Source organism: Ovis canadensis, chromosome 22 (genome assembly GCF_042477335.2).
Source record: "Ovis canadensis isolate MfBH-ARS-UI-01 breed Bighorn chromosome 22, ARS-UI_OviCan_v2, whole genome shotgun sequence".
Taxonomy (NCBI): Eukaryota; Metazoa; Chordata; class Mammalia; order Artiodactyla; family Bovidae; genus Ovis; species Ovis canadensis.
The window spans coordinates 30,312,042-30,334,513 of NC_091266.1; the positions used below are offsets into that span (position 1 = coordinate 30,312,042).

Genomic DNA, 22,472 nt, shown 5'->3' on the forward strand with positions numbered 1-22,472 from the left:
GCCAAAAGGCCCTGAGGTGTGAAAGATCCTAGCAACAGACAAGACATGTGTTATCCAGTAGATTTAACTGACTGTACCTTGGAGCAAAAAGGCATGAGATCTGGTTATTACTATTGAAAACAAAATCCAAACTAATATGCTTAGCAGGAAAACCCAGTTGGCAGCTGCAGGGGTTGCCTTTTATGATCGTGTCTTTTGACAAGGATTATTGTATTAATATAAGTTGTGGCTTGATCAGGCTTAAATTGTGGGCAAATATTCAGTTCTCTAGAATAAGCCCAAGGTCTGTTCCCGTAAACCATTTCTGAGGTCAGGTTTTTAAATGAGGGGAACGGAGAGGTGAGGATTTTAGAAAAAGAGTAGGCCAAGCAAGCTGGCCGGTTACAGGACTTTTAAGGAAAGGAAAGTTTAATATTTGATTTTAGTCGTGTCCGACTCTTTGAGACCCCATGGACTGTAGCCCACCAGGCTCCTCCGTCCATAGGATTCTCCAGGAAAGAATACTGGAGTGGGTTGCCATTTTCTTCTCCAGGATGCTAAACTCTTTGATCTCCCTTAAATGTTCCTTGACGTTGCCATATAAACAAACAGACATTTCTGAGGTCTAAACAGTTTCATTTCATAGAGCTATCATGAAAGAACAAGTATTGTCAATGCCTATATAATATAATTAATGGATATCCCCCATTCTTATTGCCTACAGCCACCAAGGTTTAGCTATTTTTCTGGAATAGTCAGTTTGACTTGTCACTTGGCTGGCTGATCTAAGATGCTCTGCAGATTCTCTGAGGACTTATGAGCTAATAATGCTTAGGGATTTCGTGTCCTGAAGAACTCTTTAATCTCATGCTTCCTGAATCCCACTCTAAGCCAGGGCCTTCTGTCACATCACAAGAGTTACAGGCCAGTTTGAAAGCTCTGCTAAACAGCCTTTCTCCTCGGCCTCTGGGGGGAGGGTTCTGCGAGGTGCCCCTTAGGGCTTTCCTGGTATCTTTGGCCAGGATGTAGCTCCTTCTTGGCACTCTGCCTCTGGTGGTGTTCTGAGGGTCTCTTCCTATCTAGACCAGAGGAGCACAGCACGCCACGCCATGGGTGAGATCAGCCAAGAGACGGTAGAGAAATACCTGGAGGACAACCCTCAGTTCGCCAAGGACTATTTCAACAGGAAGCTGCAGGTGGAGGCGCCGAGCGGCGGGGCACAGGCACCGGCCAGCGCCTCCTTCCCCGGCCGGACGCTGGCGGAGGAGGCGGCCCTGTACCTGGAGCTACTGGAGGTCTTGCTGGAGGAGGCGGGCAGCGTGGAGCTGGCGGTGCACAGGGCCCTGCGGAGGCTGGCGCAGCTGCTGCAGGCCGACCGCTGCAGCATGTTCTCGTGTCGCGCCCGCAACGGCACGCCGGAGGTGGCCTCCAAGCTGCTCGACGTCACCCCCACCTCCAGGTTTGAGGACAACCTGGTGGTCCCCGACAGAGAAGCTGTGTTTCCGTTGGACGTCGGGATAGTGGGGTGGGTTGCTCACACGAAGAAAACCTTTAATGTGCCAGATGTGAAAAAGGTGAGTGGTCTGATGGTGACAGTGGAGTGGAGAGGAGGTCTTGGTGGCCTCATGGAGGAACATGGGAAAGAGCGGGGTGAGGGGATGCGGGTGGCTCCAGGGGCCATCTTTGTGGCTGTGGTTTGGCTGTAACCTGGGGAGTGGGTGGTGGAGAAGAGGAACCCCCAGACCAAGAGTGGCTAGATATAGCAAATAAAATGACTAGATGCCCAGTTCAATCTGAATTTCAGATAAACAGTGGATAACGTTTTAGCGTTATGTCCCCTGTAATGCGGGGCAACCTTACCTGGGTGTGGGGCGGCCCACACCTGCTCCCGCACACCTCTTCTGTCCTCTGGACACCATCCTGACCAACAGGGTAAAGCAGGCCACTCACTGGGGAGATCAGCCACTAGGCCAGATGCCAAGGCCCCTGAACTGCTCCCCACGCCTCTCACCCACAGTCCTTTGAAGACTCTTTTGGGGTAAACTGGCTCAGGAATGATTCTCTCACCTATAGATCAAGTGTGAAAAAAAAAAAGACATGAAATTTGAAATGTTTCCATCTGAGTCATAAAAAATACATGCATTTAGGTGATGACTAAATGCAGTTGGCCACCTAGTTCAGATCTACCAAGAATTTCCAGTCCTGTAAATGGGACATTTGAACCCTCCCGAAGACCAGTTGAACACTACATAAATTATTTTGTTTTAAAAAGAACATTCTCCTTCCAACTAAAATGCTTGTTCATCTAAGAAAAATTAGAAAATACAAATGAAGAGGGAGGAAATGCGAACCACCCAGAATCTCTGCACTCAGTAGTGCCGAGGGCCCCAGCCTGGAGTTTCTCCTGCCAGCCCTTTTCCTACACATGCGTCCTGTCATTTTGCTTTGCTGTTAACAAAGGGGAGAGCTAGCAGATGATGGAACAGAACTGACTGGGAGCAGCCCCTGAAACGCTTACTGTGTAGAGGTTTACTTACGGAGAGGGCAGCTGGAGGCTGGAGGATAATCCCCTACATGCCTCCTGAAGCTGATTACAGGAGGGGGGCTGTGCAGATCCACAGTAGGCACAGAGGTTGTCAAACATTAGCAACACTCAGCAAACAGCCCCAGGGGCAAGGGTTGCTGTTGGCACCCGAGGGTCCTCGGTCTTTACCACCCCTCCCTGCAGCGCATTCCATCCGGTTTCAGTAGGATTCTGGGTCCGCTGCAGCTGCTTCTAGTGTATAAAGGGCCTTAAGGCGAAGTTCCTGGACCCCAGGGAGGAGGCTCCGCCTGTACATCCTGAAGTTTTCTCATGGGAACATGCTTCTTGCAAGTCTCTGACTGAGGCCATCTCCAAAATGACGAGGACAGCAAACTTGAGAAAGTGACATGCAAGACTCTTTTTCAGAAAAAAAGTTTGTTTTTTTTTAAAGGAGAGATGGATAAAATGACTTGTGTGTGTGTGTGTGTGTGTGTGTGTGTGTGCTCAGTCTTGTCCAACTCTTTGCGACCCCTTGGACTGTAGCTTGCCAGGCTCCTCTGTCCATGGAATTTTCCAGGCAGGAATACTGGAGGGGGCTGCCATGTCCTTCTCCAGGGGCTACACTGGCAGGCAGATTCGTTGCCACTGCTCCACCTGGCAAGCCCTAACTTCTGCTATGCTCTTTTATTAATGAGGCCAGTCCTGTTGAGGACAGAATGATTGAAAGGAGCTGCCTAAGAGATCAGGTGGCCTGGGCCTGCTGCCGTCCATGATGGACACCCCATAGGCACAGCGGTGGTAAAGTGGGGGCACGGTCGCTCGGTTCTCCCTTTTACTGAGTGTGTGTGAAGACAGCTGCCCTCCCGCCCTCCTGAGCTCCCTTCTGAAAAGGGACAAAGACCTCATTCGCCCTTCATTTCTACTGCTTCTAAGCATTTTTTTTTTCCCCTCCGAGAATGGTGCTTTTCAACTCTGGAAGCACATTAAAATCAAACTGGGAGCTCTTTTAAAAATACAGATGTGTGAGACTCTCACTAGACCAATTACATCAGGCTCTGAGACTGGGATGCAGCCAGGAGTATGGTTTAAAAGCTACCCGGGTGATTCTAATAGGCACCCAGTGTTGAGAACCACTGGTCTTTGGGCAAAGAGATGCAAGAGGAGGAACTGAATTTCAAATCAACTGTAAATGATTAGATGGAAGGGCTCCTGGACTTGTTAGTTTAAGTCTTCCCTTGGGCAGACAGGAAGTTAAGTCATGGGGGCCGCGGCTCTCCCAGGGTCCAGGGTCTGATCGGTGATGAGAGGGACTGGGGAAGAGGCAGGCAGCCTCCAGGCTGTGTTCACACCCTCACCCCACCCTGCAGCCCTGCAGGCTCACCACACTTAAGTTGCTGTGGTAAAATCTGCAGAGAAAGGAGTTAGAAACCACTGTTTAAGTGACATTTCTACCATCTCTTCACCTTTTCATTGCACTTGATGCTTGATGAAGATTCCCCTCATTCTTGATTTCAGTTGATTCTGGCAAAGACCTTGTGCAGAAGGCCAGGAATGTATTTTTATTTCCATCCCGTGTATGTGAGAATCTCTTCCAGGTCAGTTAGGCGCAATGTGGTGGATCTAGGCTCATAATCCAGGTCTTGCAAGGCCGCCCTTTTTCTTTGCCACAGCCCTGACCACACACAACTCCTGCCTGGTGGGCAGTGTGGGCACAGGGAGGGAAGGACTACCTGCATGCACACAGACGGACAGGCAGAACTGGATACTCCCAGCCTTGGCAGCAGAGAAGCCACATGGTGTCAGGTGAGAGCTTTGGCATCAGTTGACCTGGGTACAGATCCAGGCCTGAGAGTGGATGAGGGACCGTGTTTCTCCACGAGAGAAATAGAGAGAACCGAATCATAAAGTGCCTGACTCCCAGGACGTGCTCAATAAATGACAGCTATGATCATCTCATATTAATGTCCAGAGAGTTTGGGGGCTGGGTGTAGGTAGCCAAAACCGGGTCAGTGATCACCGCTTGTTTTTAAAACAGGTTAAAGGCAGGGAAAGTTAATAACAGGAAACTGTGACATATCCTCATCAAGTTAATGATTTCCTATTCTATTGGGAAAGCTGGTGATTAACTCTATGGGTGGTTCTCCTGGCAGTGGTTTAAAAGAAAGCCATGTGAGAATCCTAAGTTTTCAATAATTAACAGGGTGCTTATAGCTTGCACTTAACAGCTTTCCATCCTTGTCTCCTTCTGGCTCTGGATCTCTAGATGTTTGATTAGAATTTAACAGTACTAAGATTGGATGAGGATCCAGGCAGCCCTCTGCTCTAAGCGTTCTGCTCTAACGTATCCCAAAAGATACAGAATTTACTCACAGAAACTTTACCAAGGGTTGTTTGAACCAATGAAAACACAAAACCAGAAAACCTCGCCTCACCTACCCTGAAATTTGATGGATGGTTTTATCCAAGATTTTCAGATATGATGATAAGCAAGTATTAAGTTTTAAAACTTGTAAGTCATTTTCTCAAACATTCAGTTGAATGTAAGAACATCTTCTTGTGTTTAGGATCTAAAATAAAATAGTATCAAGTTTTGAGGCTACAGAGTAAAATGTGTTAGCCAAGAAATGCTGCCCAACTCCACCCCATGCTGCATGTTTTGGGCATTTTGGTTATTCCTTCAATGCCCAGCCTCACGGTGTAAATGAAAGTGATCACCTTCTATAATGGATAATAGGTTAGGAGGAAAATGGACAGCAAGCCAGACTGGGCTATAGCAGTGGATTAAGAGAAAGAACCTTTCAAAGTCTGGAGGTGTTCTGGACTGAGTGAAGATGATGCAAGAGGCAGAGAAAGTCGCAGATACAGCAGTTAGGAAAAAAACCTGGCTGTTGTTGGCACAGGGCAGAGAGCTAGCCCTCAGGAGCAAGCATGCTTCTAGGCATAGGAGGCCTGCATCAGCTAAGAGCATCTCATTTTTTCAGTGATTGGAATTGGTTAGAAAAGGTAGAAGTAGAAGCCAAATGATGGGGCTTCCCTGGTAGCTCAGACAGTAAAGAATCTGCCTACAACGCAGGAGACCTGAGTTTGATCCCTGAGTTGTGAAGAACCCCTGGAGAAGGGAATGGCAACCCATTCTAGTATTCTTGCCTGGAGAATTCCATGGACAGAAGAACCTGGCGGGCTGCTAGTCTGTGGAGTCACAAAAAGTCAGACACAACTGAGCAACTAACACATCACATCATCATTGGAAGCCAAATGGTAATGCAAAACCTGAAGGACTTCTCATCCAGCGAAAGTAAAAGAAATGAAAGTGAAAGTCGCTTAGTCATGTCTGACTCTTTGTGACCTCATGGACTATACAGTCCATGGAATTGTCTAGGCCAGCAGACTGGAGCCTTTCCCTTCTCCAGGGGATCTTCCCAACCCAGGGATTGAGCCCAGATCTCCTGCACTGCAGGCAGATTCTTTACCAGCTGAGCCACAAGGGAAGCCTTATAATCCAGAGAGGCCCCCAAAGTCCCAGGTGTGGCTTCCTAGTATTTATTGAGCACCTACTATGTGTCAGACTCTTTTCTAAGTGCTCTGCCTACACTATATTATTCTCTTTTTACATCAGGTACAATAAACAGTAGATATTATCCAGTGTTCCCATTTTCAGGTTAAAAAATGAGGATGCAGAGGGTAAGTAGCATGCCCGGGGCTTACAGCTAGTGAATCAGCAGCTGGTTTCAGTCAAGGACATCTGACTCGGGAACCTTCTTCACCATTATGCGATGCTGCCTCCTACATAATTAGCTGGTTTCTGGGGTTCCATTTTGGGAGGGTATAGAAGAAGTCTGGGGTCAAGGGCTGCACCTGACTTCCTTAGCATCTGACATTTCTAAGGATCGTCTACAGAATCAATTCATCCACTGAAAGTATAGATTCCTGGGGAAGCCAGTTTCCACTTCAGGAGGTTAGCATTCAGTAGGTCTGCCATGAGGTGTGCAAATCTGCATCGTCGGCAGGTCTTTCGGAGCTTCAGCCCAGGCCTCCTGCTCTGAGCAGGGCTGGTTTCTGTTGCCCAAGCAGTCACTCTGCCCTGAGGGCGATTCTGGCCCCAAAGTCGCACACCAGTGGGCTTTCCCATTTTCACTTTGGGAAACTGGACAGAGTCCAGCTACTTATAGAAGTCCAGCTGCTTGGAGAAGGCAATGGCACCCCGACTCCAGTACTCTTGCCTGGAGAATCCATGCACGGAGGAGCCTGGTGGGCTGCAGTCTATGGGGTCTCTAAGAGTCGGACACGACTGAGTGACTTCACTTTCACTTTTTACTTTTATGCATTGGAGAAGGAAATGGCAACCCACTCCAGCATTCTTACCTGGAGAATCTCAGGGACTGGGGAGCCTGGTGGGCTACTGTCTATGGGGTCGCACAGAGTTGGACACGACTGAAGCAACTTAGCAGTAGCAGTAGCAGCAGCTGCTTCTAGAAGCAACATGCACATGGGGAAATGAACATAATACAACTTATGAAAGGAAGACCACATTGGTTTTTGGCCATTGGACAAAACATTTTCTGACTATGCTTGGACAAAGCATTTTCTTTTTCTTTAATAAAATTTTCTCTCCTAATTTTATGCAGTTCATCACTTAACACTATCTTATGGACTTCCCTCCAGACTGGTGCATATGGACGTGAACTAGTTTTCCAGATTCTTACATGATATTCCACAGTTTGGGGGCTCCAGTTCTGCTCAAGCTATATCTACTGATTTAGTCTGTTTAGAGTTTTCCCCATTGCAAACAATACTGCACTAATCACCCTTGCTTTTACTTTTATTGATGGAGTCCCCAAATGGAAATGTCTTTTGCAGTGTCAACAGGTACATGAAGTTTTCATTTACATCAGTTACTTTTACAAAATGTTGAAATTCTTACCACCCTCTTGACAGCACCAGATGGAAATTTCAGTTGAAGTTTCAAATGATGAAGACTCAAAGAAGAGTTAGTCATGACCCAGAGCAAGCAGAGTCTATACCCGACCACAGTTACTCTCACTCACAGCTAATAAGATAACTGCTATCCTTGACCTTCTTCCCAAGCCCTTCCGTTTGTGTGCCTCTCCAGACTCATCACTCTGCCCTCTACATGGTTAGTGAATTAGAGTCATCCCTCGCATCTTCTACTTGAAGCTTGTATCTAGGATGATCCATTTCATTTTCCCCTAGGAAAGAAATAGAAAATACAAATGAGAGATATTGACTTGATAGAAAATGACTTCCCTAGTGGTTCAGTGGTTAAGACTCTGTGCTTCCACTGCAGGGGACACAGGTTTGATCCCTGGTATGGGAACTAAGATCCATCCACATGCCGTGTAGTGCAACCTAAGTAAATAAAATAAAGATACTTTTTTAAAAAAAAGAAAATGACTTTGAAAAACTGTTAAATATCTGGTGCTGTCAAGAGGGTGGTAAGAATTTCAACATTTTGTAAAAGTAACTGATGTAAATGAAAACTTCATGTACCTGTTGACACTGCAAAAGACATTTCCATTTGGGGACTCCATCAATAAAAGTAAAAGCAAGGGTGATTAGTGCAGTATTGTTTGCAAAGGGGAAAACTCTAAACAGACTAAATCAGTAGATATAGGTTGAGCAGAACTGGAGCCCCCAAACTGTGGAATATCATGCAAGAATCTGGAAAACTAGTTCACGTCCATATGCACCAGTCTGGAGGGAAGTCCATAAGATAGTGTTAAGTGATGAATTGCATAAAATTAGGAGAGAAAATTTTATTAAAGAAAAAGAAAATGCTTTGTCCAAGCATAGAGAAAGGCATAGAAGGAGACACACCAAGCATTGTAATACAGATTTCTTCAAGTAGGCGAGATTAGGAGGGGTTTGAGGGCAGTTAATAATTTATTCCTTATGTTACGAAGGTTGGGAGGTTTCAAGGGCAAATTTTACTTTTGCGATTAATAAGAAGAGCCCTATGGAATCCCAGCTGTGCTCTCCTTCGAGTACACACTTCCTCCCTGTTGTAATCCTTCATCCTTCCCTCCCTTCCCCTTCAGTTCAATCACTCACTCATGTCCGACTCTTTGCAACCCCATGAATCACAGCACGCCAGGCCTCCCTGTCCATCACCAACTCCCGGAGTTCACTCAGACTCACGTCCATCGAGTCCGTGATGCCATCCAACCATCTCATCCTCTGTCGTCCCCTTCTCCTCCTGCCCTTAATTCCTCCCAGCATCAAAGTCTTTTCCAATAAGTCAACTCTTCACATGAGGTGGCCAAAGTACTGGAGTTTCAGCTTCAGCCTCATTCCTTCCAAAGAAACCCCAGGGCTGATCTCCTTCAGAATGGACTGGCTGGATCTCCTTGCAGTCCAAGGGACTCTCAAGAGTCTTCTCCAACACCACAGTTCAAAAGCATCAATTCTTTGGCACTCAGCTTTCTTCACAGTCCAACTCTCACATCCATACATGACTACTGGAAAAACCATAGCCTTGACTAGATGGACCTTTGTTGGCAAAGTAATGTCTCTGCTTTTGAATATGCTATCTAGGTTGGTCATAACTTTTCTTCCAAGGAGTAAGCGTCTTTTAATTTCATGGCTGCAGTCACCATCTGCAGTGATTTTGGAGCCCCCCAAAATAAAGTCTGACACTGTTTCCATTGTTTCCCCATCTATTTCCCATGGAGTGATGGGACCGGATGCCATCATCTTCGTTTTCTGAATGTTGAGCTTTAAGTCAACTTTTTCACTCTCCTCTTTCACTTTCATCAAGAGGCTTTTGAGTTCCTCTTCACTTTCTGCCATAAGGGTGGTGTCATCTGCATATCTGAGGTTATTGAGATTTCTCCCGGCAATCTTGATTCCAGCTTGTGTTTCTTCCAGTCCAGTGTTTCTCATGATGTACTCTGCATAGAAGTTAAATAAGCAGGGTGACAGTATACAGCCTTGATGTACTCCTTTTCTTATTTGGAACTAGTCTGTTGTTCCATGTCCAGTTCTAACTGTTGCTTCCTGACCTGCATACAGGTTTCTCAAGAGGCAGGTCAGGTGGTCTGGTATGCCCATCTCTCTCAGAATTTTCCACAGTTTCTTGTGATCCACATAGTCAAAGACTTTGACATAGTCAATAAAGCAGAAATAGATGTTTTTCTGAATTCCACTTGGTCACAACATCACCTCTTTCCTCCTAGCCCTACCCTAGCCTAAACCGGATAGGCCACAGCTCAGGTGGGAATGCTCATTTGGAAATGGGCCATTTCATTCTATGCTTTATTCATTCCATCTGCTTGCGGATGGTGGGGTGGGTGGGGATGTTGGCTTGGGACCACTGTCCTGCGACCTAGAGGGAATGGTATGTTGCCCTTCCTAGATCTGCACTTCATGGTTTTGTGCTGCTTTGTCAAATGTCAAATGTATGAATATATCTTTCAGAACAGCCATTTTTCTGACTTCATGGACAAACAAACTGGGTATGTCACTAGGAACTTGCTGGCAACCCCCATCGTGATGGGCAAGGAGGTTCTTGCTGTGTTTATGGCAGTTAACAAAGTAGATGCTCCTGAATTTTCCAAACAGGATGAAGAGGTAATGCTAACCCTGGGCATCCCTTCAGATGCTCAGGAAATTTATTTGTTGTGTAACTGGAAGAAAGATGTCACACCTAATGTGTTTTTCTCCGCCATCTGTAGGTCTTTTCCAAATACCTCAGCTTTGTTTCTATCATCCTAAAGCTTCATCATACCAACTACCTGTACAATATTGAATCCCGAAGAAGTCAGGTAAAGAGAAGGTGACAGTGACTACTTCATGCTGACCTGTTTGACAAAGAGCCCCCCTAAGAGGCAACAAGCGCAGATCCTTCCTAACCACACCCCATGGGTCAGATCCCCAAACTTCCATTCCCGGTGTCCTCTTGTGGTCCCCTCCCCTGTCACCTTCCTGCCCCTCTGTCTGTAGGTCCAACTGGCTTGCTTTCTTCCGGCTATGTCCTGGGCAGCTGTGGTTTCTTCCTCTTTGAGGTGGCAATGATAATTACAGTACTTACCCCACATGGTTGCTATGACTATTAAATGGTCATTAGATGAATTGGTTCACATAAAGCTCTTAGCAGAGCTGTGTATTCCTGGTACATAGTAAAGGTGCTACATTGAGAAGCAAATTGCTCCTCTGTTGCTTCCTTGAGCCAGAGGGATAAAGAACAACATTGGTAGCCAGGATACCTGAGTTGAACTACTGTGTGGACCTCGGTTTCTTCATCAGTACAATGGTGGGAGGGTGGTTGGGACAGAGGACTTCCAAGGCCCTGTCCCATGCTAGCTGTCCAGGGCAGGTAACCTTTGACTAGCTCAGGACACATGGAAGGAGGCAGGTGGCTTTCTTCTCACAAGGGCCAGCAGTAGCCAGTGGGCCCCCAATACTGGACCCCCTGCCCAGGCACTGTCTCTGCATTTGTGTTAGATTACTGGCCCTTTGGAGCCAAAACATTTTGGACATGGAGGTCAGTCATGGCTTTCATAAACGCACGGCTTTGCAAAAGATCTGCTCATCATCCCACCCTGAGACTCTCAGTAGTTTTTTGGACAAGTTCATGTGCAAAAATAGAATTGCATTGTTTGCTGACGTGTGTTCCTTTTATTTGATGCATCTCCTGTTTTCTTCTAATGCTCCTCTTCATACTGTGTTTTGTTCTGATTGTTTTCTTTGTAATACCTACTTTCAGATTCTTATGTGGTCAGCCAACAAAGTATTTGAAGAGCTCACAGATGTTGAGCGACAGTTTCACAAAGCGCTCTACACTGTTAGAACATACCTGAACTGCGAACGCTACTCCATTGGGCTGCTGGACATGACCAAGGAGAAGGTCACTGTTCCATACGTTTTATCTCCCCTACCGCCAGCTATAAAATGCACATCACATGAAATGCAATCCATTAAAAAACGGATATACTATGTGAACTACTGGTCATGATAGATCTTAAGAATCAGTCCCAAGAAAGTATGGTACTTTCATCTTTTATATAAAGTCAACTTAAAAATCATCAATTACATTTTACATGGAAAAGAAGAAGGGAAAGTGTACTTTTTGGAGTAAAAAAGTATCTAGACTTGGCTTTTCCACTTCCTAGCTCTATGTGTCTTCAACAAGTCTTTTTTTCTTTTTAAAAAATTAATTAGTAGACCATATTCTTTTAGAGTATTTTTAGGTTTACAGAAAAAAATTAGCAGGAAGTTCAGAGAGTTTCCATACATGTTCTTTTCCTTCCTCTTGTCCTCCCTCCTTCTAACTATGTGTCTGAATTATTCATTTAATTATTCATTCATTTAATCCACTCAATGACTCTGTAATATGCATTTGGTTATTGTCTCCATTTTACAGATTTAAAAGATTGACTTGTTTACAGTCACAAGTTCATAAACAGCATTACTGAAAAAGGGCTTTAAAATTCCAGAATTATAAATTAACATAAAATGTGCAAACCAATGACACTCAGATATGGGAGGTAACAGGACAGTTTGCTTAATAGTGTTTAAATGTATTTGCCTCCAGGAATTCTATGACGAGTGGCCAGTCAAGCTTGGAGAAGTCGAGCCGTACAAAGGTCCAAAGACCCCAGATGGCAGAGTGAGTGCGGACATCTTTGCTGATAATATCTGTGCCTGGTTTTAGTGGCTGTGTGTAAAGGAAAGAGCGCTGGCCCAAGAAGGACTGGGCTCTAGTCCTGGGACTTCCTGGAGGACCTTGGAGAAGCAGAGAGCACTGGACAAGGAGTTTGAGGTTCAAGTTTCAGCTCTGCCCCAACCAGCTGGGTTGCCCTTGCCCTCACTCATCTAACTTCTTTTCCGTGAAGCGGGGGTTTGGTGGATCAGTGCTTCTCCACAAGGAGGACGCTTCAGAGCCTCCTGCATAGTTTTTAAAACACACCATGCCCAGGCTCTTCTTCTGACATGCTGGACTGGGATCTACAGGCAAAGGCTGGCTTAGATTTACTTTCCCCCTTGATTGCAAGTTTCAGAGGAAGCTTGTTCCACCACCGTATCCCGAGCATACAGGAAAGCGAAGGCAGGGGATAGAATCTGTAGGTTCTTCATCTGCCCAAAGAAGCAGAGAGACTAGTTCTCAAGTCCCTTCCAGCTTTGACAACGTATTCACCGAATCCTGCTTCTTAGGCACCCATTCAGTGTGCTGGAAGGGGTAAGTGCACTGTACAGCTGGGAAGGGAAAACATTGACCGAGGCTGAGAAATTTCATGATTTGTTCTTTGGAAGTATTAGTCAGATATGTCTGGACAATAGAAATTAAAAGAAAACCGAAGATTCTCCTAGAAGTTGTCAGGGTATATTCAACTTTCTAAAATTAGTTCAGCAGTTTTGTTCATATGATAAGTGGCCAGTGATATTTCTGGTTTTATCATAAGCTTGTAATTAGGACACGAGTAGTTTGGTAATTTGTTACGTGAAGAAATGTGGTTGGGAAATAAAATATTTAAATTTTAAAATAAAAGTTCATTAAGGGCAAATGTTTTCTCTGGGAGGCAAGATTTTTCTCATATTCTCTCTTTCCTCTTAGGAAGTCATCTTTTATAAAATCATTGATTACATTTTACATGGAAAAGAAGAGATCAAAGTCATTCCGTGAGTATGGCCGTGGAGCAGCTGCAGGAGTTGCCCTTTTATGTTTGTATTCAGTGCATTTCTTTGCATAGCGATGATTTTTTTTCTTCTCATCTTCCTCAAGGACACCTCCCACGGACCACTGGACTCTCGTTAGTGGGTTGCCAACATACGTTGCTGAAAATGGATTTGTAAGTTATTGAACAAATTTGCTGCAGTCCATGGGGTTGCTAAGAGTCAGACACGACTGAGCGACTTCATTTTCACTTTTTACTTTCATGCATTGGAGAAGGAAATGGCAACCCACTCCAGTGTTCTTGCCTGCAGAATCCCAGGGATGGAGAAACCTGATGAGCTCCCGTCTATGGGGTCGCACAGAGTCGGACATGACTGAAGTGACTTAGCAGCAGCAGCAGTAGCAGCAGAACAAATTTGAATCTTAAATAATATTGGATGAAACTCTCATTAGCTAAGAGATAGGAACAGTTGCGAAGGCAAGAACGCACCAGGTAAGGGTAAGATGGGCACTTTGGCACAGGACACAGGAAAGAAGAATCTTGGCAGTCGGAATGAATGTGAACTAGAAACTCCTTGACTCCGCAAGAAAATATTTAGTCAACACAAGAAAGACAGAGCCATCTCCCAGCCTCTTATTCTGCAGCCACACAAATTTCAGACATCCTGGTAGTTCATGACTATGATTCATGCTGGGTTTAGTTTGACCTTAAATATAGTTTCCCTTGGTCACGACTTTTGAAACTCGGAAAATTACTGACAAAAAGAAAAAATACATAAGGAAAGGACTTTGCCATTGATTGCAGTGCAAAATCCATTGAGTTGATAGTGGAGGTGAAGATTTTTGCCCTGGTCTCTCATGTGGGGTTGGGGTGTGGTGGGAGGGAAGAGTAGGCCAGGTCTGGCTGAGAGAGATCAGGGGTGGGAAGACAACAATGGGTCCCATAGACCTCAAGGTCAGAGGACCAGTAGCTTTCCCACTTGGCCTTGACCATACTCTCCTTCCTTTTCATGGCTGACTTCTCTCCCTAGTGGGGCTCCTCCACCATCTGTGTCATTTTTTTGGCATCAAGATACCTCCCTGCAAGAATGTTCCCTGTTTTTTACGTTTCTTTATGTTGGCATCTTTCCTTTCCCCCTTCAAACTCAAGTTTCCAAAAACATATTTTTATAGCATGTATTTGCATAGTTGGTTTTTTCTTTAGTGTTGTCATTCTGTTCATGCATCTTCATTATTTAGTAAATGAGCATGTGAATTACAGTGACTCAGGGGTCACATGGGAAGTGAAACAAAATTTAGGTTGTTTAATGTTTTTTCTTTTACTGTCACAAATTTGCCTCCGCTTAGTGGGAATATTTCTGGATTCAGAATGGTGACAGAGTAAGGAAAATTCTGTTGTGACTGCAAGGTAATCTTTCTATGTAGTGATGCTTTACCCTAGGGTTTCAGGGAGGATGCCTAACTCTGGGCTTAGTTGGTTATGCAACAAAGTGGCCTCACCAAGTGACATGATCTCTTAGTGTAGAGACATGTTGAAGGGGAAGAAAAGAAAAAGGAGAGACAATCTTATGTCTTTTAAGAGTAAACAGCAATATATACTAACAAATATTAAAAAATAATTGAAAATTTTTTTTTTTTTTTTTTTTTTTTTGCTGAACGACACAGCTTGCCTAGATCTTAGTTCCTACCAGAAATTGAACCTGATCCCTGACAGTGAAACTGTGGAGTCCTAACCACTGGACCACCAGGGAATTCCCTTTTTTAATATATAACTGAAATATTTTTAAATGTCATTCCTGACCTGGTGGTATTGACCAAAGTATTCCAATTCATTTCTAACTGAACCCACATATGCCACAATTTTTCAGCCTCACTGAAACAGCCAAGTAGCTTGGCCCTTGGCTTCTGTCCTTTGGTTTCCTGGCAGCCCATCTATCAAACTCCATTTGGGGTTTTTTATCAAGTTTGATATTCCCAAAGTTGCCACAGGTGGTATAAAGGAATTTATGCACCACTTAAATTTTTTTTTATTGGAGTATAGTTGATTTACAATGTACTTGTTAGTCTCTGCCAGACAGCAAAGTGAATCAGATATACCTGTACATACATCCATTCTTTTTTGGATTCTTTTCCCGTATAGGTCATTACAGAGGATTAGAGCAGAGTTCCCTGTGCTATACAGAGGGTCCCTGTTACCTGTATTATATGTGTATGCTCAGTTGCTCTCTCATGTCTGACTCTTTGCCATCCCATAGACTGTAGCCTGCCAGGCTCCTCTGTCCATGGAATTTTCCAGGCAATAATACTAGGGTGGGTTGCCTTCCCTCCTTCAGGGGATCTTCCCAACCCAGGGATGGAACCCACATCTCTTGCAAATCCTACATTAACAGGCAGATTCTTTACCACAGTGCCACCTGGGAAGCCCTATTTTATACATCAGTTCAGTTCAGTTCAGTCTCTCAGTCGTGTCCAACTCTTTGCGACCCCGTGAATCGCAGCATGCTAAGCCTCCCTGTCCATCACCAACTCCTGGAGTTCACTCAGACTCGCGTCCATCGAGTCCGTGATGCCATCCAACCATCTCATCCTCTGTCGTCCCTTTCTCCTCCTGCCCCCAATCCCTCCTAGCATCAGAGTCTTTTCCAATGAGTCAACTCTTCACATGAGGTGGCCAAAGTACTGGAGTTTCAGCTTTAGCATCATTCCCTCCAAAGAAATCCCAGGGTTGATCTCCTTCAGAATGGACTGGTTGGATCTCCTTGCAGTCCAAGGAACTCTCAAGAGTCCTCCAACACCACAGTTCAAAAGCATCAATTCTTTGGCACTCAGCCTTCTTCACAGTTCAACTCTCACATCCATACATGACCACAGGAAAAAGCATAGCCTTGACTAGATGGACCTTTGTCGGCAAAGTAATGTCTCTGCTTTTGAATATGCTATCTAGGTTGGTCATAACTTTTCTTCCAAGGAGTAAGCGTCTTTTAATTTCATGGCTGCAATCACCATCTGCAGTGATTTTGGAGCCCCCCAAAATAAAGTCTGACACTGTTCCCACTGTTTCCCCATCTATTTCCCATGGAGTGATGGGATCGGATGCCATGATCTTAGTTTTCTGAATGTTGAGCTTTCAGCCAACTTTTTCACTCTCCTCTTTCACCTTCATCAAGAAGCTTTTGAGTTCCTCTTCACTTTCTGCCATAAGGGTGGTATCATCTGCATATCTGAGGTTATTGAGATTTCTCCCGGCAATCTTGATTCCAGCTTGTGTTTCTTCCAGTCCAGCATTTCTCATGATGTACTCTGCATAGAAGTTAAATAAGCAGGGTGACAATATACAGCCTTGACATACTCCTTTTCCTATGTGGAACCAGTCTGTTGTTCCATGTCCATTTTTAACTGTTGCTTCCTGACCTGCATACAGGTTTCTCAAGAGGCAGGTCAGATGGTCTGATATGCCCATCTCTTTCAGAATTTTCCACAGTTTATTGTGATCCACACAGTCAAAGGCTTTGGCATAGTCAATAAAGCAGAAATAGATGTTTTTCTGGAACTCTCTTGCTTTTTCCATGATCCAGCGGATGTTGGAAATTTGATCTCTGGTTCCTCTGCCTTTTCTAAAACCACCTTGAACATAAGGGAGTTCATGGTTCACGTATTGCTGAAGCCTGGCTTGGAGAATTTTGAGCATTACTTTACTAGCGTGTGAGATGAGTGCAATTGTGCGGTAGTTTGAGCATTCTTTGGCATTGCCTTTCTTTGGGATTGGAATGAAAACTGACCTTTTCCAGTCCGGTGGCCACTGCTGAGTTTTCCAAATTTGCTGGCATATTGAGTGCAGCACTTTCACAGCATCATCTTTCAGGATTTGAAAGAGCTCCACTGGAATTCCATCACCTCCACTAGCTTTGTTCGTAGTGATGCTTTCTAAGGCCCACTTGACTTCACATTCCAGGATGTCTGGCTCTAGATGAGTGATCACACCATCGTGATTATCCGGGTCATGAAGATCTTTTTTGTACAGTTCTTCTGTGTATTCTTGCCACCTCTTCTTAATATCTTCTGCTTCTTTTAGGTCCATACCATTTCTGTCCTTTATCGAGCCCATCTTTGCATGAAATGTTCCCTTGGTATCTCTAATTTTCTTGAAGAGATCTCTAGTCTTTCCCATTCTGTTGTTTTCCTCTATTTCTTTGCATTGATCGCTGAAGAAGGCTTTCTTATCTCTTCTTGCTATTCTTTGAAACTCTGTATTCAAATGCTTATATCTTTCCTTTTCTCCTTTGCTTTTCTCCTCTCTTCTTTTCACAGCTATTTGTAAGGCCTCCCCAGACAGCCATTTTGCTTTTTTGCATTTCTTTTCCATGGGGATGGGCTTGATCCCTGTCTCCTGTACAGTGTCACGAACCTCATTCCATAGTTCATCAGGCACTCTATCTATCAGATCTAGGCCCTTTAATCTATTTCTCACTTCCACTGTATAATCATAAGGTATTTGATTGAGGTCATACCTGAATGGTCTAGTGGTTTTCCCTGTTTTCTTCTATTTAAGTCTGAATTTGGTAATAAGGAGTTCCTGATCTGAGCCACAGTCAGCTCCTGGTCTTGTTTTTGTTGACTGTATAGAGCTTCTCCATCTTTTGCTGCAGAGAATATAATCAGTCTGATTTTGGTGTTGACCATCTGGTGATGTCCATGTGTAGAGTCTTCTCTTGTGTTGTTGGAAGAGGGTGTTTGCTATGACCAGTGCATTTTCTTGGCAAAACTCTATTAGTCTTTGCCCTGCTTCATTCTGCATTCCAAGGCAAAATTTGCCTGTTACTCCAGGTGTTTCTTGACTTCCTACTTTTGCATTCCAGTCCCCTATAATGAAAAGGACATCTTTTTTGGGTGTTAGTTCTAAAAGGTCTTGTAGGTCTTCATAGAACCGTTCAACTTCTATGTTAATCCCAACTCCCCAGTTTATCTCCACCCCATAACCATAAATTTGTTTTCTACATCTCTGACTCTATATCTATTTTGTAAATAAGTTTATTTGTACCGTTTAGATTCCACATATCAGCAATGTCATATGATACTTGTCTTTTTCTGTCTTACTTCACTTAGTATTATAATTTCCTGGTCCACCTGTGTTGCTGCAAATGGCATTTTTATTTTGCCCCACTTTTTAAGCACTTCTTCTTTCCTAGATGTTTCCCAGGTAAAGATTTTATTGTCCAAAAATCAATTTGGAGAAAACTAATGCACCAAAAGCCAACTCATTGAATGGTTCATTTGCCAAGTCATCAATTTGCCATGTAACCAATTTGCCAGAATCGATTCCAAAGGCTGTGGAGGATTTTTCCCCCCAGATTTTGTTTCTATCACAGATTCACTGCATTTGCTTACTGCTCACTTTCACCTCTCAGCTCCTGCCCTCAGCCCCACCCGTGATGTCATCCTTTCTACTGGCAGCCCGACTGATGGCAAACTGGTGTAAATCTTGTGCAAGGCATTTCTCGTCAAATCGCTCATTAGACAAGTTAGCATTCCCAAAATGATTTTCAGAGAACTGACCTTGAGCCATTTTGGGAGACTCCAGAATTGGGGTGAACATACATCCCGCTTTGTGTGGGACAACCTCCCTTTACACTGTTGTCCTTGTGAGTTTTTAAGTCTTTCCTTTCACTCCCAGCTGTGTCACCCTGTACTATATATTTCAAAAGGCAGGATCTGTTAAAAACATAATTTCTGTGCATAGAACAGGATTTCTCAAACTTGTGGACTCTACTGACATTGTGGGCTAGTTCTTTGTAGTGAGGAGCTGTCCTTTACATCGTAGGGTTTTTAGCAGCCTCCCTGACCGTTAGATGCTAGTAGCACCACCCTGCTTCTGAGAATCCAAACGTCTCAGAAGTTGCTAAATGTCCTCAGGAGGATAACATACCCCTGACTGAGAAGCACTGGGCTAGAGGATGATATCAAACATTTCAGCAGATCCAGCCAGAGCAGCACCATTCCTGGGGGCCACTTGTGTGTGATATGATGGTGGGTTCTGGTAAAGAGAACAAACAGCCATGACTCAGGATCCCTGGGTACCATGACTCAATCCTGCTTTGGGCAAATCCCATGGCAAATCCCTTGATGTGTCTGGATTTTAACATCATCATCTGTAAAAAGAGGTTGTTGACTTATTTAAGAAATGAAACACTGAAAAGTCTTTAATAATAATAAAAATGGTCTGGAGTTTTAATCATAATTATGATGCTCCTCCAAACTGCTTGAAACTTTTCCATTTAGCGGTTCAAACTTTTCCCTTGATATTTTTTTCATAAACCCCTTGTAATAAAGGCAGGCTTTTGGACAAGCTATCCCAGAGGCCCTTCAGTTGGACCTTGCTGAATTTAGGGAACATGTGCCCACAGAGTTCTCATTAAACCAGTAAATCCCAGCTCTGAATGAGAAACATTAGACTTCATTTGAGTGACTTTTTAGAATTAAAAACATTAGAAAATGAAAATGAGTTTCTAGAATTACATTTGTAGAATCGAAGCAAGAAATGCAGGATCAAACCAAGTTAGAATCAAAATGATCTGTAAACTTAGAGAGAGAGAGAAATGGGGAGAGTAGAGAAGATTTTTCAATATTTGAATACTGAGTTAAAAGAAAAGCTTGGCCTCAAGGACCTTGATCCATCTATAGATATTTTCTCAAGGCCCAAAAGCCTGGACCAAAATAGATACTGCTGACGGTAAGGTCAGAAAAGAGAATTAAGCTGCTTTTTGTCTCTTTGATACACACCTGAAGGATGCTGACCCAATCAATTCATGGTTTTTTATTCAGATTAGATCATAAAATTAATGGATAGCACAAGTGATTCCTGATATACTAACAAAAACTTTGAAAGATGGCCACATCTGCTTTGTAAGAGTCATTGGGTAAAGAACCCTCCCGCCATGCAGGAGACACAGGAGATGAAGGTTCAGTCCCTGGGTCAGGAAGATTCCCTGGAGAAGGAAATGACAACCCACTCTAGTATTCTTGCCTGGAAAATTCTATGGACAGAAGAGGCGGGAGGGCTACAGTCCATGGAGTCGCATAGTTGGACATGACTGAGTGACTAAGCACAGCACATTTGCTTTCTATGAGTAAGGGTAGAAAAACAATGGTTGACATGGCTCAGCCACTCCCAAATAGCGCTTCCCTTGGGTGGAGGAGCCGGCAGAGTTAGTACCATAGAGGGAGAAGCTGGCTCCTACCTTCCATTTTCAGGAGTTCGGTGAGCAACTTGTGAATCCTAGGTCAGTTTGAAATCCCCCATGGTGGGTGTACTTACAACATGGAAATTGGTGAATGATGCAAATTAGGGCTCCCCACTCCCCACACCAGGAGAGGTGATTCCAACAGCACCCTCACTGGAGAGCTCAGTTCTCCTGCTATCCCATGAATTAAAAAAAAATAACTTTATGTCTTTGGGTTTCTGTTTCCCATTTGGAAAGAAAAGCTTAAACAGTTGTCAAAGTGCCTTCTAACTTTAAAATGCTATGATTTAAAGTAATTTAATTTTGGTGAGAAGAAAGATGCTGCCTTTTATTAAGACCCATTTGTGGGTTTGACCTGATAGAAGGATAATTCAAAATGAACAAAAATGGAATGACTCCTTGTCCTTATGGATGTGAGCAATCGTCTCTGAATTTAGTACGTAAAGCCACGTCTCATAGTGAATATTTACTCTGGTGTACCTAAAAGGCTGTCTGGTTTTTTCCTCCAGCCCTTAACCACCTTCTCCCAACCTGGATCCCACATCAGAAAAGAAAAAAAAAAAAAGGAAAGAAAATAGAGTCTTCCCAGAATTGCTGCCACACCTGCCAGGCCTTTCTGCTTAGCTTCCTCCTCTCCTTGGTCTGAGCAGCTAGTTGCTTTGAATTTGGAAGTAGATTCCTTAGAGGCAGGAAGAGTAGGGAGGAGCAGAGATGGGGCTAAACTTCCAATGTCTTACTTGGCGGAAGAGAAGCCAGCGGTTACCCAAACAGGTCCTCCGGCTCTTAATCAATCGCAATTGGTCAGAGGCCAGCGCAATTGGTCAGAGCCTTCAGGCAAGGCTTTACTGGCACTCCTGCTGCGGGCAGGAGGGAGCACAAACGGGAAACAGGTTGCTCCCTGGGTGGGGCGAGCTGGTGCCTTAACTGGGGTGAGGTTGGGGGTGGATTGGTGGGTTGGGCCAGAGGGTCCGCCCACCCTCTTGGCTGTGCTGTGTCCGAGGTCAGTGCTTTTGCTCCCCACACCTCAGAAATGGTCACTGGCCTGTGACGTTTTTTGTATCTTACTGTTTACATTTTGCCCCAACTGAGAGTGCATGCAGTTATTTTTAGTCCAGTGTGCTTGCCTGGAGAATCCCAGGGACGGCGGAGCCTGGTGGGCCGCCCTCTATGGGGTCACACAGAGTCGGACACGACTGAAGTGACTTAGCAGCAGCAGAGTTTCTCTGTATTCTGTTGCTGGAGGAGACGTTTTCTCAGACAAACACTCTGGTTAAGGGCCGGTGCCCATCTGTCTCAACTTCAGTGTGTCGCTAGCTCCTTTGGTCTCGCCAGGCCCAGAGTGAATAATGTGCTTTCGAGCGCTGGAAGCCTAGGGAGGAATCCCTTGCTCCCACGTCCTTTCTCTTTCTGGCCTGTGTTTAACGGCTCCGTTTGCTTTCCAGATCTGCAACATGCTGAACGCCCCGGCGGATGAATACTTCACGTTTCAGGTGAGCATCCTTCGCCACACACGCCCACCGCAGTCAGTGCAGGGAGCAGGGGCGGCACTGCCTCCCCGCCCCGCCAGAGGCCGCCTGGTGCTCAGGGGTGACCAGGAAGCATGCACCGGGCTTATGTCCTGCTCACCCTGGCTGGCCACCACATAGCAGGTTCTTCAGGCAGAAAAGAAGAGAGGGGAGAAGAGAAAGGGGGGTGAGAGAAGGAGGTAGGGAGTTTGTCACTCTGGCTTGGTGGGGGGTGGGGGTGGGGGGATGGCTGGGGGGACTGTCACTGCTCCGTTCTCTCCCATTCCTGGTCATCTAGCGGTCTGGGCACAGCACAGCCGCTCAGTAAATGGTCTTTGCCTGAGTGATTGGCTGAAAACATCGGACCACCTGGATTCAGCCCTCTGCAGGTTTCTCAGACCCCTCCCAGTGGCTTATTGCTGCCGTTAGGAGAAAAAGAAGCTTCCTGTTGGGTTCTTGGGGGCTCCCCATGCTATCAGACTCTTGGTTTTAATTTTTCCTCCTCCAGCATCCAGAGATGCCCATCCCTACCTGTCCCCTCTCTCACCCCCTCCCCACCTGACCACTGGGACAGCCTGGCTTTTGGCCCCACAGCC

At 44.9% G+C, this 22,472-nt stretch overlaps 1 protein-coding gene across 1 annotated transcript in view; it reads left to right on the forward strand.

Annotated features, from left to right (window-relative positions):
• Positions 1-1,088: 1,088 nt before the first annotated feature.
• The window catches only part of PDE6C (phosphodiesterase 6C), a 59,349-nt gene continuing 37,965 nt past the window's right edge, over positions 1,089-22,472 (forward strand). Inside the window, exons 1-8 of the mRNA XM_069567420.1 lie at positions 1,089-1,553; positions 9,938-10,090; positions 10,195-10,284; positions 11,226-11,366; positions 12,054-12,128; positions 13,074-13,138; positions 13,242-13,308; positions 21,814-21,861. Coding sequence (XP_069423521.1) covers positions 1,089-1,553; positions 9,938-10,090; positions 10,195-10,284; positions 11,226-11,366; positions 12,054-12,128; positions 13,074-13,138; positions 13,242-13,308; positions 21,814-21,861 — 1,104 coding nt within the window. The remainder of the gene's footprint in view (positions 1,554-9,937; positions 10,091-10,194; positions 10,285-11,225; positions 11,367-12,053; positions 12,129-13,073; positions 13,139-13,241; positions 13,309-21,813; positions 21,862-22,472) is intronic.